Source organism: Quercus robur, chromosome 7 (assembly GCF_932294415.1).
Source record: "Quercus robur chromosome 7, dhQueRobu3.1, whole genome shotgun sequence".
Classification (NCBI taxonomy): Eukaryota; Viridiplantae; Streptophyta; class Magnoliopsida; order Fagales; family Fagaceae; genus Quercus; species Quercus robur.
Window position 1 is genome coordinate 317,373 of NC_065540.1, and position 18,991 is coordinate 336,363.

The window sequence follows — 18,991 nt, forward strand, 5'->3', positions numbered from 1 at the left end:
CCAGGCAGGACTTGGGTTCTGTTTAACACTTAGATGGGACCGCGTAGTAATTAATTTCCCCTAGTTTGTGGTCCGAGGAGCCAGGCAGGACTTAAGTTCTGTTTAACACTTAGATGGGACCGCGTAGTAGTTAATTTCCCCCTAATCTGTGGTCCGAGGAGTCAGGCAGGACTTAGTTTCTGTTTAACACTTAGATGAAATTGCACAATGGTTAATTTCCCCCAAGCCTGTGGTCTGAGAAGCCAGGCAGGACTTAGATTCTATTTAACGCTTTAGATGAAATTGCACAGTAGTGTGGCGCCAAGAATTACAAACTTTCATTAATAATAGTACATTTTCAGGTTATTTACATTCCAAGGGCGTGGAACTACATGTTCGTCCAAATCTTCTAAAAAGTAGGCTCTTATGCCGGCCACCGAGGTGATACGATATGAGTCTTCCCAATTTGGTCCGAGTTTTCCCCACGCGGGATTTCTTGCAGTGCTCAAGACCTTCCTCAATACTAGATCCCCAGGTGCCAGGGGCCTTAGCTTCACCTTGGTATCGTAACCTTGCTTGAGCTTCTGTTGGTAGTAGGTAAGTTGGATCATTGCACTCTCCCTTCTTTCCTCAATGAGGTCTATGCTTTTTTCTAGCAGTCCGTTGTTAGCAGTGGGGCAGAATGTGCTGGTCTTCAATGTTGGGAAATTTGTCTCTAGAGGAATAACAGTCTCAACTCCATAGGTCATCGAAAAGGGGGTTTCCCCTGTAGACCGACGTGGCGTGGTGTGATACGTCCACAAGACATGGGGCAGTTCTTCTACCCACCTTCCTTTCACGTCATCTAACCTCTTTTTCAACCCATTTACTATGGTTTTATTGACGGTTTCAGCCTGTCCATTCCCCTGTGGGTAAGCCAGTGTGGAGTACCTATTGGAAATTCCTAACTCGCTACAATATCTTCTGAAAGCTTTACTATCAAATTGGAGACCATTGTCCGAGATTAGGGTGTGAGGGACTCCGAACCTGGTGACGATATTTTTCTAAACAAATTTCTTAGCATCAACGTCTCTAATGTTTGCCAGCGGCTCAATTTCGACCCATTTTGTGAAATAATCCATGCCGACAAAAAGAAACCTTTTGTTCCCCACTGCTTTAGGAAATGGTCCTAGGATGTCCAGGCCCCACTGCACGAATGGCCAAGGGCTGGACAGCGGATTAAGGGTTCCGCCTGGTTGATGTATATTCAAGGCGAACCTTTGGCATTGGTCGCACTTCTTCACATATTCCTACGCCTCTTTCTACATGCTCGGCCACCAATAACCCTGTGTTATGGCCCTATAGGACAGGGACCTACCCCCCGTATAACTCCCACAAATTCCTTTGTGCAATTCCTCCAAGATAAGTTTAGTGGCATCTGGGTGCACGTATTGCAAGTACGGTTCTGAGAATGAGCGCTTCTACAGTTTGGAGTCCTCGAACAGCTAGAATCGAGAAGCCTTTCTTCTAATCTTGTCGGCCTCGTTCTTATCTTCTGGTAAGGTGTCGTTCTTTAAGAATAGTACTAGAGGATCCATCCAGCTAGGCCCTGCCCTGACGCTGTGGACCCGTACCAAGTCGGTTCTCGCCATCGTTGGGCTGTATAGATCTTCTACGAGTATGACCTGAGGAAGTGGTTGAGCCAAAGAGGTGGTGAATGTTGCAAGGGAGTTAGCATGGGTGTTCCCGCTCCTGGACACGTGCACTAGGTTGAAGTGATCGAAACGCGCCCGCAAGCACTTGACTTGGACTAGGTACTCTTGCATTCTTTCATCCCTCACCTCCAATTCCCCATTTACTTGTCTCACGACAAGTCTTGAGTCCGAGAACATGTTTATGGATTTCCCACCCAGTTTCTGGATCATTGACATTCCTTTCAATAATGCCTCATATTCTGCTTCGTTATTCATGGCGGAGAAGCCCAGCCTTAACGATTTTTCGATGGTAATCCCCTCGGGGGAAACCAGGACGAGCCCCACCCCTGAGCCCCTTTGGTTGGCCGCGCCGTCGACGTACGCTTTCCAACAAGTGGGCTCTTGCTGAGAAACTGTGCCGATCAGTTTTTCGTCTGGGTTTAGTGGCCCTCCTCCTCCTTCTGGTGTGGGTTTGGCAAACTCAGCTACCAGATCCGCGAGAACCTAACCCTTCACGGCGGTGCGAGGCATGTATCTAATGTCGAAGGCGCCTAGAATTGTCCCTCACTTTGCTATTCTACCCGTGTAGTCGGCACTCCGGAGTATTGATTTGAGCGGGAGTTAGGTTAGTACAACAACGGTATGTGCCTGGAAGTAGTGGGAGAGTTTTCGCGTGGCTTGTACGATTGCCAGGAAGGCCTTTTCAAGGGGGAGGTAACGGATCTCTGCCTCGTGCAACAATTTGCTTACGTAGTAGACGGGCCGTTGTGTGCCGTTGTCTTCCCGGATTAGCACTAAACTCACTGCATGAGGGGCTACCGCAATATAGGCGAATAACACCTCGTCGGCTTCAAGACTGGACATGATTGGTGGCCGAGACAGGTATTCCTTAGCTGCTGGAAGGCTAAGGCACACTCTTTAGTCCACTCGAAGCCTTTCCACTTGTTTAATAAGAGGAAGAAAGGCCTGCACCTGTCCGTCGAGCGGGAGATGAAACGGTTTAAGGCGGCAATCATGCCAGTGAGTTTTTGGACCTCTTTAGGGTTCCGAGGAGGCTGCAGGTTATGGATAACTCTAATTTGGTCGGGGCTAACTTCAATCCCTCTATGGGTCACCATGTAACCTAAGAATTTCCCTGACCCTACTCCGAATGAACGCTTGGACGCGTTCAGGTGCAACCTGTACTTTCTCAGAATTCCAAAGACATCGCCAAGGTCTCTGACGTGGTTGGACACTAACTTGCTCTTCACCACCATGTCGTCTATATAGACTTCGATGCTCTTACCCATCTATGGTTCAAACATCCTAGTCATCATCCTCTGGTAAGTCGACCCGGCATTCTTCAAGCCAAAGGGCATTACCTTGTAATGGTAGTTTCTAATGGGGGTGACAAAAGCCGTTTTTTCTTGGTCCTCGGCAGCTAGGGGTATCTGATGGTAGCCTTGGAAGGCGTCCAAAACACTCATTCGAGGGTGTCCCACGGTCGAATCCACCAATCGGTCTATCTGAGGCATAGGGAAAGGATCCTTTGGGCAGGCCTTATTCAGGTCTGTGAAGTCCACACAGACCCGCCATTTCCAACTCTTCTTCTTCACCACGACTGTGTTGGCCAGCCATTCGGGGTAAAATACCTCCTTGGTAGCCCTTGCTTTCTTCAATTTTATAACCTCCTTTCTCACCGCATCTGCATGCTCTTTCGCTGGTCGCCGATAAGGTTATTTCTTAAGTGTTACGGCCGGGCTAACATTAAGGTGGTGGCAAATGAAATCTGGATCGACCCCCGGAGCCTCGTAGGCATCCCATGCAAACACGTCCACATTCTGTTTGAGAAAGTCAATTAGTGTTTCCTTCTCTTGGGGCGATAGTTCTGAGCCGACCTGAAAAAATCTTTCCGAGTCGGAGCCCACAAGAACTTTCTCCAAATCCTCATAACTCGTCCCCTCGGCAGGTCCCTCACTACCCGAGGCTAAGGCCGGGGTCGTTAATTGCTATAAGCTTTTCTCGACTGAGGTGGAGGGCTCAGTACTTGGTCGTTGCGAGATGGCGGACACCATGCATTGCCGGGCCATGGCTTGGTTCCCTATTACTTCTTTCACTCAACCCTCCGACGGATACTTCACCTTTTGGTGTAAGGTTGATGACACAGCTCCTAGGGCGTGAAGCCACGATCTAGCTACGATGGCAGTGTAGGGAGAGTATGTGTCTACCACTATAAAGTCCACATTCACTACGTCCGAGCCTATTTGTATAGGCAGCCTAATCATGCCTTTCGGAGTGACGGTTTTTCCCTCGAAACTCACTAAAGGGGAATCGTATGCTGTCAGGTCCTCTGGTTTCAGCTTCAGCCCCTTATACAGGTCAGGATACATTGCTTCCACGGCGCTGCCCTGATCGACTAGCACCCTCTTCACGTAATATCCCCCAATCCTGAGCGTGACGACTAGGGCATCGTCGTGGGGCTGGAGGGTTCCCAGTTTGTCCTTATTCGAGAATCTGATTAGGGGTGTGGCCATCCCTCTATCCCTCTTAGACTCTCGGTCATCAGCTTCAGCGGGGAGTTGGCCCACTGACATCACTTTGAAAGGATGGGAGCCGGTCTTTCCTGGTACGGCGAGAATGACATTTATCGTGCCAATAGGTGGCCTCAATGTGCTTTGCCTTGTTTCGATGTTCGACTGCTCCTGCCATCCAACAGGGTGATGCAATAGATGTCTCAACTTTCCCTCTCGGACTAACCTGTTTAAGTGGTTTTTCAAATTCCTGCAATCATCAGTGGTGTGGCCCGGCTCTTGGTGATACTCACAATACAGATTCTGGTTACGTTTCGCGGGGTCACCTGCCATCCTGCTTGGCCATTAAAAGAACGGTTTGTTCTTCACTTTCTCTAGGATTTTACGTAATGGTTCTCGGAACACAGCATGGACTGCCTGTGCCTCTGTGGATCCAGACTGCTCCGAGTAATCCCTTCTTGGTCGATTACTGTTGTTAAAGCGGTCCGACCTGAAGTCCCTTCTCTCCTGAAGGACAACCTTCGCTTTGCCCTTTCCCATCTGTTGGTCTTCTTCGACTCTCTTGTGCTTGTTGATTTTGTCCATGAGTTAGCGCACGCTAGTGACCGGTTTCCCAGTCAGGGACTTTCTTAAACCATGCTTTGTCGACAGGCCCCTCTTGAATGTGCTAATGGCGATATCATCGTGATTTCCCTCTATCTCATTATACATTTCCCAATATCTGTCTAAGTAGGCCTTCAGGGTCTCTCCTTCTTGCATGGACAAGGACAGGAGAGAGTCTAGGGGCCAAGGGACTCTGTTGCTAGTTATGAAGCGAGAACCGAAAGCCTGTGTCCTTGGAACGTATATCTAATGGACATGAAGGAGATTCCCTTATTTTCAACTGTTGTATGGCCCAATGTTAACTAATACGCACTTCATTAGGGCCTATTTCTGTAACCTGCTCTCTACAAATTTATTGTTCAGGACTCCTTGGGCCAGAATCCCATCCCTGTTGGGCCTGGACCCTGAATTAGGACCCTACACATATAAATACTTTATTTATATTCAATTTTTTATATAAAATTTGTTGATATTATATATATATATATATATATAATCAAAACTTATACAATTTAATATGAAAGATAGTATCTTTTTTTTTTTTTTTGAGAAATGAAAGATAGTATCTAAATAAAACATATAATATTATAGAAATTAAAAAGAAGAAATTAGACTAAGAAATTCTCAATAATTTTAGTTTAGTTATCTCTTACCAAATATGAAAAATTTGCTCAAATTTTTAGGTGAATAGTAAACACACAATTATTTACGACCTTGTGTGTATGTGTGTGTGTTTATGTGTGTATACGTGTGTGTGATTTGAATTTTATATAATTTTATTTTGGTCCTAGAGGTTAGCCCCCCAAGTTAAGAATATTGGCTCCGTACTTGCATCCTCCTTTTGCCTTTGCTTTTATTTTCAACTATTTGGTTTATTTTCAAAAAGCCTTAGAAAGGATATTATAGTAGTGTAGAATATTTATTTTTTTTTAAATACAAACAAAATTCTGGCACATTTGTTAAAGGGTGTTGTGATAATATATATACATATATGTAGGGACACGATTCGCAATGAACCACAACAGTGTTGGGTTCGCACGTGAAAAGGCCCAGACAATATCATTTGTAGAGCGTGGGTTTGAAAGGCTTGGCCTTGGTTACCCGGCGATGGGTTTTTTTTTTGTAGTTAAGGTGTTTACACCCCTAAAGTCTTTCTCCTGGAGGTGGGCTGGGAAGCCCTGATTTTTGACCATTTTTCTAGCCCCCCCTCTTCTCCAGATTACTTACTCTTTCTTTTATACTAGCTTGCGTTCACTGTCCTTCGTCCACGTGTAGGGTCAATCTTTCCAAGATTGATACTTGTCCCGTCAGTCCAAATCCAGAGTCGTTGGGGGTGGTTGAAAAAGCCGAAGAATCCGGCTCTGTTAGGTGCAGAGTATTGTATGGGAAGGGTAGTAGGGGCAGCTTTCCCTAGATATTTTAGATTTTCTTTCAAGTTTGTTCCTATACCTTTTTTGCCCCTCTTCTCGGTGGAACTTTGGGTCTGCCGAGGACTGAACTGTTCTCGGCTACATCTCCGGGCCATTTTGTGCTTTATATTATTGAGCTTGGGCCATAGTCTTCTTTGGTTTGGACCTTTGGACTCCCCATGAGTAAGTGGGCCTGGCCCATAAATTATTGGGCCTCACAATATATATATCAAATTATTTAAGCTTGCAATTTTTTTTTTCTTGATCCCATTAAGAGAATTAGAAATATTTTCAATGAGTTAGGTCAATATTGGATGAACGAGGGGTGAGAAAGTAAGGTTTTTTTTTTTTTTTTTTTTTTTAAACAACACAAATAGGAGAGAGGAGAGAGAAAGTAAGTTTTGAGTCTTGATGGAATACTTAATAAATAAATGAACACGGGTGAGAAAGTAAGGTTTTATTTTTTTAAAAAAAACAACACAAATAGGAGAGAGGAGAGAGAAAGTAAGTTTTGAGTCTTGATGGAGTACTTAATAAATAAATGAACACGGGTACAAATTTTTTAGAGAAAGGGGAAGATTGCTAGGTATAGGTGGCATTGAACAAGAAAAATATAGTTCACCTACGAATACAACAATTCTTACTCCCAATTTTATAATTTATTGACTTGTGAGATTGTAAGTGAACATCATAAAGTGGTGGGTCACACAAGACAGAAAATGTTGACCATTCACAATTATACAAATCAACAAATTATAAAATTAGGTATGAGATTAGTTATATCATTAGAATTATTCATAAAAACAAAATCATTTGGATCACAAATTCAAAAATCAAATAATGTGATTGGAATCAAACTACTTTATTGCAATTTACATTATATATACACACAAAATTTCTTAGTGTGCGTTTGGGTAGAGATGAAAAATTACAATTATTTAACTATTTAGCTTATTTTTGCTACTATTCATGAGCTCCAGTGCGCTTTTTGGCATTATTCATGGGTCTCACTTTACTATTTCAACTAACTTTTACCTTTATTTACAGTACTTTCAGTAATAATTTTTTAGTTTCAACAAAATAAGTGATATCCAAACACACCCTTAGTGGGAGAAGAAACAACTCAGAACTCAGTAATTGGGATAATTGGTAATTTAATAGTCAAGATTCAATTTATAATTTGCATTTTTTTTAGTTTAATTTGATCACTTTAATTTGTGTTTGGATTAACATTTTTTTTTCTATATTTAGACATTTATTTGTTTGTGTGCACTCATTTAATTTAATTTTTTTTTTACGAATAATTGTATATTTATCAATTTTTAACAAATATATTTATCAATTTTTACTCAAGCTCAACTTTAAGAAGAAGCAAAAGAATTCAGAATTACAGACTATCAAATGTAAATGAAATTGTTGAAGGGTAACTATTATGGTAGTTGAGGTAAGTATCAAACGCTTCCCATTAATTGACACAAACAGCCATTGCAATGATTACAGATGAGTTCTTCTTTTCTCTCTCTCTCTCAACCAAAAAAAAAAAAAGTGAAAGCCCTTTGTTATCTAAATAAATCACACAGCAAAAAAGATGATAATTTTTAAGTTAAAAGGGGACAATAGAACACGACCACTCAAAAAAAAAAAAAAAAAAACTGTGAGAATTCCGAACCAACGGTTGGTCAGTCAAGTCAACACTTTGGAAGATCAGATGGTGGTGGTGGTAACTTCTGATTCGGTTCTGGTCCATCCAAGACAACCCACGCCATCCTTAGCCCCCAGCTCGTGTGGACATCTAAGTGGCAATGCATAAACCACACCCCTGTTCACATGTCAATAAATAAAAAAGTACTAATTAAAGGTACATCCGACAATATTTAGCACAATAAATTCTGGAGTCACCGAACCACACACTTTTTTCATAACTTCTTGATGACGTGTAAATGTTTTGAACCATCACTTTCAAAAAAAATTACCAGTGCTTTCTAAAAAAAAAAAAATGATTAGTGTATATGTTTTTAACCATCACTTTCACATAAAATTGTTATTTTTTTCACCATTTACAGTTTGTGGATGTCGAAGTTGTGATACAAAAGTTGTGTTCATAAACCCAAAATTCCCCCAATTTTTCTTACAACCGCAACATGGTAAGTTATAAATGATAAATAACAAAATAATATTAGTCGTAGGCTCTTATAAAAACTAATAAAATTTTACTAACTTAATTATTATGAAATATTGTGTTTTTAACGTTACTTTATTTAGTAACATAACATCAATAGGTCTAAACACGCCATCTATACACACACACATAAATAAATAAATAAATAACATGATGTGATTTTTTTTTTTAGAATACTAAATATTTTTAACACACACACATATGGGGAGAAGGGAGAAAGTTTTTTTAAAGAAACTTATAGTGATGTATATCCAAAAGAGTTTAACTTTTTAATATATTAAAAAATAGTATTAATAATGGGTCCATTAAAAATAATGTCACCCCAATTATAAATTTTCACCTGAACATATTTAATACAATGTTTTGTCCATAACATTGCTCTTTAGAATACATATTCGATTTGGAATGAAATTAGAGAGAGTACAAATTTTACTAGATGCACTTTATAAATTTTATTTCATCTATCACTTAAAAAAGTAATTAAGATATTTAATTATCTTATTAGCAAAGGACACAAATCACATTTATTGTCACATAGATTATAATAAAATTATTAATAATTTTAGTATTTTTCCTTCATTTGAAATACAAATACGGGACATAGGGCAAAAAATTTCAAGAATATATTTTTAATTAAATAATTCAAATCAAATAAAAAAAATTATATGAATAAAATTATCAAATATATTTTAAACTTTATTAGTATGTGGATTTAAAATAATATAAGTTGTAATTGTTTTCATTGGAACAAAATCTCCAAAGATCAAATTAAGCAATTTACATTATTGGAAAACTATAATGATCCCATATATACCATAAAAGCATGGATTTTTATATACTACCACGGATTATCAGCTTGTGACCTTGGTTTTAAATTACTACATGTATGAATGGAAATTAAAGATGTAGCTATTGAAGACTTTGTGTTATGAACATAATTAGTTATAAATTAGAACTACATTACTAATTTTTTTGGTAAGATTTATTATTATTGTTACTATCATCATCTTTCAATGTCTACCAACAATTTTTCTTCGATCTGTTATGATCCAAGAACACATCAACACACACCTGGATTGTCTGATAGGAAACGAATAGCCAGCCAGCCACCGGCCGGAACACCGGCCGTGTTCCTCTCGACTGGGTCCACCAGATTGAACTTAGCAGGGTCCTTATTCGGATCATAGTTTCCAAAACCTTGTCCCACAACAAAGAAATTAAAACCATGTAGATGGAGAGGGTGGCTCTCAGCACCAAGAATACTCGTGTCCTGCAATACCAACTCCACACTCGTGTTGAATCTCAACACCACAGCACGCGTGCCATTGCTCACGTGTGTGTTATTTGGCGGTGTACCTGTATAATTAAACTGCACTAATGGCTGTGTTGGAAAATCAGTGGTATACACCCCATTAGATTTTCCAAAAAAGTGGGCTTGAAGTAAAGCAATTGATGGGAGAGCAAAGGACACGTTGTTAATCGAAGCAGCAAATTTTGAGCCATTAGGTCCTTGACATGTTGTGTTTTGAGGACACGGGTTACTCCCAAGTCCCACAGTGAAGAAAAATTTCCTGTCCACGGTTTGAGGAACATTGGCAGGGAATTTAGCATTGGCTAAGCTCCGGAATTTTCCACTGAAATTTGCTACAAAGTTTGTGGCATTGAATAATGGGAGCGTTGGTTTGAAAAGAGTAAGGTTTTTTGAGGCAGAGTAATGAGATGGGTGCTTGTATTCAAGAATACCTGCAACTGTGGAGTTGTCAAAAGAGCCACTGCCTGTGAAATAGGCACTAGCGGCCATGAAGAAACTGGCATTAGGGAAATTGGGTTTGGTTTTGAGAAGAACGTTTAAGGTTTGGCCTGGAGCGATGAGAAGGGTGTCTGTTTCGAAAGGTTTAAGGTAAACAGCATCGGTTTCAACTACGATGAGGGTGTGGTTGGCTATGCTAAAGAAGAGCTCGTCGTTGAGTGCAGCGTTGATCAAACGGAGGAGATATGTCTTTCCTGGCTTCACCTTTAGCTTGTATGTGTCTGCAAAACTCACAAGACAAAATTAAGTTAAATATCAATATCTTAATTACACGCAATATCCAAGTTTAAAACTTGAAATAAGTGATGTATATTAAAAAATGTGTAAGAATCATATCTTGCATGGTTTTACTTATTTTGACTTTTATTTCCACTTCTAAATTAAGTTGCTTGCAGTTGTACCTTTAGAAGAGCAGTTGTACAAGGGACCCGGAAGACCATTGATCGTGTATGCATCTGAAACGTTGGGACCTGCTCCTGTCTGAAGAGCCTGGCTAATCACAGCCTCTGGGTCTACGTTAAACCACTCTCCTGCAATCCCAAAACCATGCAAACAATAATGTGTAAAAGAAAATTACCAAATAATATTTACTTCAAATTACAAAAATCTTTAGGCCTGTGTTTCATATGCTAGCTAGTTACCAAAAATAATGGGAATTTCCTTGTGTGCTTTCTCATACGGGTAAGATTCATTGCGCTTTGGAAGAATAATGATGGGTCCATAAAGTGTGGATCTTAGCCATGAGATGTGAGCATGCCATAAAAGAGTTCCTCTTTGACCGGTGATGGTGAAGTTGTATGTGTATGCCTGGCCAGTTTGTATAGGGCACTGAGTAACATAAGCTGGTCCATCAGCCCACGCACTCCCAAGCTGCCTAACCCCATGCCTGCACTCTCATACATAATAAACACAGTCAATGAAAATTAGTATACACATATATAATTATGTAGTAACTTATGTGCTCAACATTATTAACTTGTTATTTTTGTGTACATACCAATGAATGGTAACATTGTTTGTAACATGATTAACCAATTTAACAATGACTTGATCACCTTCCCTTGCCACCAATGGAGGCCCTGGGAACTGACCGTTAACACTGAGAATGCTTCTTGTATGACACAATCTGGTCACATTGAGGTAATCGACCTTCATTTAAGGAAAAGTTACAAAATTAGAAGAGGAAAAACTAATTTAACTAGAGAAAACTTAAATATATGTTTCGTTAGTTATGTACATTGAATGTGTAGTGCCTCGTTATTCCTAAAGCAAATTCTGGCGATAATGACAATACACATAAACCAAAGAGCAAAGCTCCCATTGAAGCAAATGAAGGAACATTGGGGCAACTCATCTCTCTCTCTTGTCTATTTTTCTTTTTGCACATAAGATATAGGGGTAGAGCTCAGAGCCAATGGGTGTAGAGAATTAGGTCCTGTGAGCCTCATTATATAGAGAAAATTAGGTAGCTAATAAAGCAGAATGAATATTCATCAGGTTTCATACATCAGATGTTCGCCTTGTCTGCCCCAGTTAGCTGTTGGTCCAGCTGAATTTTAGAGTGTTGATAAAGTAACACTTTTCCTGTACCATCTAATTAAGGTTAAATTTTAGTACCACAATGACCTTTTCCTTATAGCGCATTGGCTGAATTTGATTACAAAACGATATTAGAAAATTAAGGATTAAAAAATGGCTTAATTATGGTTAAAAAGTCAATTAGTCCAGTACCACTACAAAATCATTACCGGCCTTCTAGATGTCCTGTTTTTGTTGAGTCTGAAGCATTCCAGAGTTTTAATGACATTTTTTTTTTTATAATCCAGAGATTTAATGACACATAAGTATTAGGTAGTCCAGATAAGGGTAATTTTTGGATGCTTCCAGAATACTATAAATGCATACTCCATTTTCTCATATAACTATGAGTCTCACTAATTAAATTTATGAAAAAACCTACAATTCATGTGAGAATTGGGAGTATGTATTTATGGTACTCTCAGAATATTCAATAATTTTCCTTGAGATAATTGGTTATTAAGAAAATCTAGGACCACACATTTTTACCACAATTTTATCACAACTGTGATGTGATAGACAATGAGTAATGAAAAAAAATTGTGATTTATGTAAAAATAAAATTTATGAGTCTCACTAATTAAATTTATGACAAAAACTTACAATTCATATGAGAATGGGGAGTATGTATTTATGGTACTCTCAGAGTATTCAATAATGTTCCTTGAGATAATTGGTTATTAAGAAAATCTAGGACCACACATTTTTACCACAATTTTGTCACAACTGTGATGTGATAGACAATGAGTAATGAAAAAAAATTGTGATTTATGTAAAAAATAATAGGCAATTATTCACAGTCTATCATATTAAAATTATGACAAAAATATTTGTGATCCTAGAACCAAGGTTACATCTCCATTTTCTTTATTTTTGTTTCTATATAGCATTGTTTTTTTTTTTTTTTTTTGATAGGATCTACATAGCATTGTTGATTGTACCATAGAAATGTCTTTACCAGGCAACAACTTTGCACTCTGTTGCAAAGGGGTCATAGAGAGATGACACGAACCTAGAAAATGTCTCTTCAACAAATTGAAATCTCCTACTTAAAAAAGAAATTTTAGTTTCCCATAAGACAAAGTCATCCAAGACAGATTACTCACTTCACAAACTTCTACTTTTTTTGTACTCATGGATAATGCTAATTAAATTTTGAAAAGCTTATTGGGTTGATGATTCAATAACAATAAATTTAATACTTTAATAAAAGCTTTCTTCCACTAGTGAGTCGATTTATAATTGTCCCCGAATGAGACTTGTGCCTATATACTTTATTACCCTCATCATGTTAGGGTTCTATTAATGTCCATACATGAGTAAAGAGAAGTTCAAAAGTTAATGCACAATAAATCCGTGAAGAGGAAAGTATCAGCACAAATCATTGGAGGCAACGTTGAAATCACGTGAAAATTGGTGACTACGTCGCAAGGATCAAAACTCATACCACGGCCTCCGATGCTTTTCTAGCAAATTTCTCCATTTAGGCACTTAATTAATCTTTTTTGCTTTTTTTAACCATTTTTCTTTTCGTTCTAACTTTTGAATTAAAAGGTAAAATAATGTCTCCTCTGTTTTGGGACATCTCCTAAACACTATAGGATTTGATTTTGTAATCTCTCAAATTTGCATTTTTGGCAATTTTTCCTATTTTTTAGCTTAATTTCATGCCTAACACGAATTAGGGTATTTAGTATTTCCTAGCCGCCTTAAGAATGTGTTTGGTAGTCCTATGGTTCCTTTTCCTATTTAAGAGTAACATGGCCTCCAAGCCAATTCAATTTTCTCATTAATAAAATTTCATAGAGTTTTTTCTTCTTTAGATTTTTTGGTGAATTCCAAAGTTCTCCTTATGCATTCAAGAGTAATCATCTTGCGGTAGACGTGTTTTGTTTCTTGTGGCTTTCCATATGCATCAATGTATAACTCTGAACTGGATGCAGTGTCAGCTTAACACTAAATACAATTGATGCAATCGCCTAAAGCTCCAAGTATAAAAAATGCCCCAAATTTTAATTTAATTAAGCTCAAATATTCTTCTAAAAAAAGCCCAAATATTAGTCAATAAATAAAACAATATTTTTTATCAAATGAAAGACAATAAAAAAAGATAAAAATGCTACTTTCACAAAAAATTTCACAATACTTTTACAACAAATCCTAAGTAGTAGGTTGTTATAAGCTATTATTGATGGCAAAATTATAATTTTAGTGATGAGTTCTATTGTGAATGTAGCACTTCTCAAGAAAAAAAAAATTCACAATAATTGATGGCAAATTTTTACTAGTTCTCACCTAGGTTTACCACTAACATCACTCTTTTAGTTACCACTATTATTCTATCATATCAACAGATGTGAAAAGTTTTGTCAAATTTTTTGTGTTTATAGACTTTCTACAAAATAAATAAAAAATAAATAAATAAAAAACCTACATGGTTTATGTTAATTAGTAATAATTTTGCATATAAAGCAAGATAATAAAATTTAATTTTTTTAAGCCATATTTAAATATATAAAATGTCTCAATTTCATTTTTCACCTTAAGCCCCCAAATATTTCAAGTCGCCCCTGATTAGATATGATAAATTTACTCAATTTTCACCGGTCCTCTGAACTAAACTACAAGGACAATCATTAAATTGTTGCATTTTTAGGCCAAATTTTCCTATCAACCTTTCTTTAAATGGGGCAAAATAAAAAATAATGCCTGGTCTTCAATTGTATTGAAATTTCTATTGACTCATCGCATAAGAGATTGTAGCTTATAATAGGAGCCGGGTAGTTGTAATGACTAGTGCCCCTCTTACCGTATTCTCAAGGTACGAGTACTTTCTAGCTACTTTCTTCATCACTTCCCCTCATTCAAAATCCATGGGTCAAAACGGGACCTATCTCGAACTATTTTTTTTGTCTTTAAAACTAAGGAACATATTATGCTAGCTGGAATTTTCACCATATAATATGAGTTTTAAGGAAGCAAACACAACCTTCAGGTTCAAGACCACTGTTAGTCAATTCAATCTCTATATACATAAAACTTGCAATATTGGAAATAACATAATAAGAAGATCATATATTGTTTATTGGTCTTTTCCTCTATGTGATCCTGAGATTGAATGGAACGTGTGAAAGATTGCGTGTAAGGTTGAATTCAAACTTGAGATTAGATGTTGAAATTTGAAGACAGCCGTTGGATATGTTGCTCTCGAGTCGGTGAAATTCATTTCTATTATGTACCGTGGAAAAAGAATAGAGAATGATGCACCACCCGATCCACATATGCCACTTACGAAAAAGATATATATCTGCCCCCTTGAAACCTTAAAATAGAGGCATTGTGTGACTCATGTTGAGTTGTCACCGTAACTCGACCCATGCATTGAAAAGGTTTTTGATTAGACAAACTCAAGTACACCTAATGCTTTGGGATTGCGTCAATTGATTGGTCAATGCTTGGGAAATTTTTAGGTCACTAGGAAACATAGAGGACCTAGGAGCTATAGAAAGGATATGTATGTGCGCCCTATATGTATATATCAAGTTGGAGGCAAAAATCTAAAAGCTATAAAGTTTAGGCAGAATGGGTGGAGATTTTTAGTATCGTTATTTTAAATAATATGAAAATTATGATTTAAAAAGTGTAGTGAAAATACGTGTTTACAATATTAATAAAGCAATAAATATGCTTGGTACCATGTTTCAAACAAAATATTTCAGTGTCTAAAAAAACATAATTATGTATTTGGTATATGTGTGTTTTATTTTTAGAAGGCTAACAATCTGGTATAAATTTATATTTTTTATTCGAGGAGAGAGAAATTCGTGCCTTAATACTGTTGCCCTAACTCTTCTCCCCCGATCCTTCTCTTTCCTTTGTCTCTAGTTATTTTCTCCCCTGAAGCTTCTCTTTCCTTTGTCTTTGTCTAAAACCAAACCCACGCCTAGGTAGTCTCATCTCCATCAAAGCAGTCCAAGATCCAGCAATGAGACTTGCTTTGCTCGCCGTCAAACCTAGGGGAAGAAGCAGCGGCTTGAACACCAAAAATCCACAGATCTACTGCAAATCTAGGTTTGAATAACACTTTGAAATGTTGAATCGAGAGAGAGAACCAAAATAACTTGTCTGATTCCACCCCTATTATGCACTTGAGTTAATTTAGGATTTTTAATGTTAACATTCTAGCTATTTTATAAAATCCTAGTTTTGGCTATAGAACCATAATGAGCAACGTTGTTGTTGTTGTTGTTGTTTTTTTTTTTTTTTTTTTTTTTGGGAATAAGTAAAAGGAATTATGATGCTAATGGCATCCTGCCAAAACACAATTTGCTAAAGTTGCAGTGTCCTTGATGTGGTCTGTAATTGCGCCATTTTTTTCTATACAAGATAGAAATTTTACTCTATCCTAATCTAAGTGTATATGTGTGTAAAGCTCATTTCTAGAGATTTGAACCCCGACCTTTACCCCTTACACCCTCCAAGAACTTATATTTGTGGAGTAACCATTACACCAAGGGTGCGCGGTGGTGTAATTGCGCCATTAAATTAATGTAATATGTAGTTTTGGATAGTTTGAAAATGAAATGCAAAATTTATGATGGATTTATGAGAGCAAAGAGTTTTGATTTGAAGAATTTACGATGGAGTGAGATCTGCTGTTGTGAAAGAGAGAGAGAGATGAGCTTGAGAGGTGCTGGGTTTGCAGAGGAAAAAGTCTTTGGCGTGACTTGTGAAGAGGGTAGAGAGAGAAAAGAAGGGCCTGTATGCATTAGAGAGAGGGATCCATGGAGGTGTTGTCTAATCCAAGTGGGCCTCATGTTTTTAAAAATATTTACGAATGTACCATTGAGCAACGTTGTTTGAAATCTAGAAACTGGTATGAAGAGCTTTCTAAATTTAGTGTTTAAACACCCTAAAATGGGTAACATGACTCAAACACTCTTAAAAAAACAATCCAACCACACTTTTTTTTTTTTTTTTTGGAACAACAATTTTCAGTGTTGGTAATAAGTAGGGTTGTCCACACCCACTCGTGACCTGCAAAACCCATCCGATCCGGAGCCACCCGAATCGGAACCGTCCGACCCGAGGAGAGAGGTGGTCGGCAACGGGTCTCAGAGGTTCAAAACCGATGCTGACGGGTCAGATGGTGAATATCATTCTCCAAAACCTGAGCCACCCAATCCGACTGGCTAAAGGCCAGATCTACCTCGAATCCAGCAAAAACATACTGATTTTTACTCATATTCAATGAAGGTCTCCTCATTTTTGCTCATATCTCCTCGTTTTCACTCTTATCTAGCTACGATCTACTAGGTGTTGCTCAAATACGGCATAGATTTGGTGAGTTTTTCTCAAATCCAACGAAAATTTGGTAATTTTTTATTCAAATCTGGTGGGTTTTCCTCAAATCCGACAAAGATCTGGTGTTATTTTGCTCAGATATAGTGGGTTTTGCTTAAATCCAGCGAAGATCTAGCTAAAAAAACATAGTTTGCCACCAATTTGAACCTCCAGTAGCATCTTATCAGCTTCGACTAACCCAACAGCCAACCAACCAAGTTCGATCCGACTTGACCCATGGGTTTTTGTGGTCGGCGGTGGGTCTTCTTGTCGGAAACCCGATGTCATTGAGTCAGTCGCGGGTTGAGCATAAACCCAACCCAGACCGACCCATGGACACCCCTAGTAATAAGCTTCATATGAACCCGACAAATAAACTCATATCTAATTAAGACTTTAATTAATTAGGAATTAAGGCCACTTGTACAAACCAATAAGCTTCATAAAAAGCTTGATAATGCACTTATGTTAGGTCTCAATAGCTCAAAAGCTTGATCTTTAGCTCTAGTTTAGCTTGACTAATAAATCAAGCTAAGCCGAACCTAGCCAATCTCAAGCTTCTTAGCTTTTTGACAAGCTTGAAATCTATTTATAGGCTTGATTTAATTTTGAGCCAAACTTCAACATTTTATTTTTGTTGTCAAGTTGAACTTAAACATTCACTACTTGACAAAACTCAACCTATTTACAGCCCTACCAGCCTCTCTCTTTATTTATTTGTTTTATATAAGTATTAAATATTCGCATCATGTGTAAAAATTCATATCTATTTTAACACAAGAACTTATTTTCTCTATTTACATACTCACTTTTTAAAACACTCTACATCAAATTATATATTTTACACTATATTTTATTAAAATATCTTTTTTTCTTAATTTTTTAAATTATTTTTCTTTCTTTTCTTCACACGCAATAATTATCATTCACTTTTTTCCTTAATTCTTAGTATATGTAAATAAATAATAAAATGCAAAATAAACAGTATTAGTATAAATTTACTATAGTAATAATATATTTTTACACAATTTTATATAACTTTTTTTTTTTTGAGGTAAAAGGTAAAACAACTTTATATGACTTAATATCAGTGAATTTTGAATTTAATTGAGTAGAACAGTCATTTTTCTATTAGAGCATCTCTAGCAGATTAAGCAAATTTTTGTATTGTTTGAAGAATAAACAGTGATTTTCACCTTTTAACTACCCATTTTTTCAAATATACTTTTCAACAAATTCTCTATCTTATTTAAATATTATTTTTTCATTCATTATTTATTCTTTTTTTAACAACTACACATCTTCCAATATTTTTTTATTCAATACTTTATTATTATAATAAAAAAAAATATTTGTAAAATGAACAATAATCCATCAGACTTGACTATTCATGAGCCAAAAAATATTTCAGATACAGAGAGTCTGTTGAAAACCTATTTTATGAGTTTACTCTCTCCAATAGAGAGGATTTTATATTTAGAGAACCGAGATGTTCTTATACATCTTTTAATTATACATTGGAGTACTAAATCTAAAAGGAAAAAAAAAAAAAAAAAATCTAAAAGGATACACAAAATCAAAACAATGAGTGCACAGAATTTAGTTCCACTCAGCTATCAGGAACTGGTGCACATGCATTGCTGCTAGTCTGCTACCACTGATAGCCTACTACTACTACTACTACTAGTTTATTTTAATGGACATAACCATATTTACCCAAACAACGTCATTGTCATCATTCACCAGTTTTGCCCTAACAACAAAACGCTCCCAGAATCCCAATCCCATCAGCACAACAAACAAACAAAAATCACTCAAAATTAAACAACAGTAATGAGAAAACATCTAACAGAAATGGAAAAAGAACAGATACCTCAGCATTCACAACTAAAAATGCAGCAATTCCA

The 18,991-nt window shown here is 37.3% G+C and overlaps 2 protein-coding genes across 2 annotated transcripts; both read right to left on the bottom strand.

Moving 5' to 3' along the window:
* Positions 1–3,748: 3,748 nt before the first annotated feature.
* LOC126690760 (uncharacterized) lies at positions 3,749–4,495 on the bottom strand. Its single transcript, XM_050385890.1, has one exon. The coding sequence runs from the start codon at positions 4,493–4,495 to the stop codon at positions 3,749–3,751; it is 747 nt and encodes a 248-aa protein (XP_050241847.1).
* A 3,118-nt stretch (positions 4,496–7,613) lies between these two features.
* LOC126691578 (laccase-17-like) lies at positions 7,614–11,599 on the bottom strand. Its single transcript, XM_050386603.1, has 6 exons — positions 11,401–11,599; positions 11,161–11,312; positions 10,805–11,049; positions 10,565–10,693; positions 9,425–10,384; positions 7,614–7,993 (listed from the first exon to the last, which is right to left on the bottom strand). The coding sequence occupies exons 1-6, from the start codon at positions 11,548–11,550 to the stop codon at positions 7,863–7,865; spliced, it is 1,767 nt and encodes a 588-aa protein (XP_050242560.1). The 5' UTR covers positions 11,551–11,599; the 3' UTR covers positions 7,614–7,862.
* Between the last annotated feature and the right edge of the window lie 7,392 nt (positions 11,600–18,991).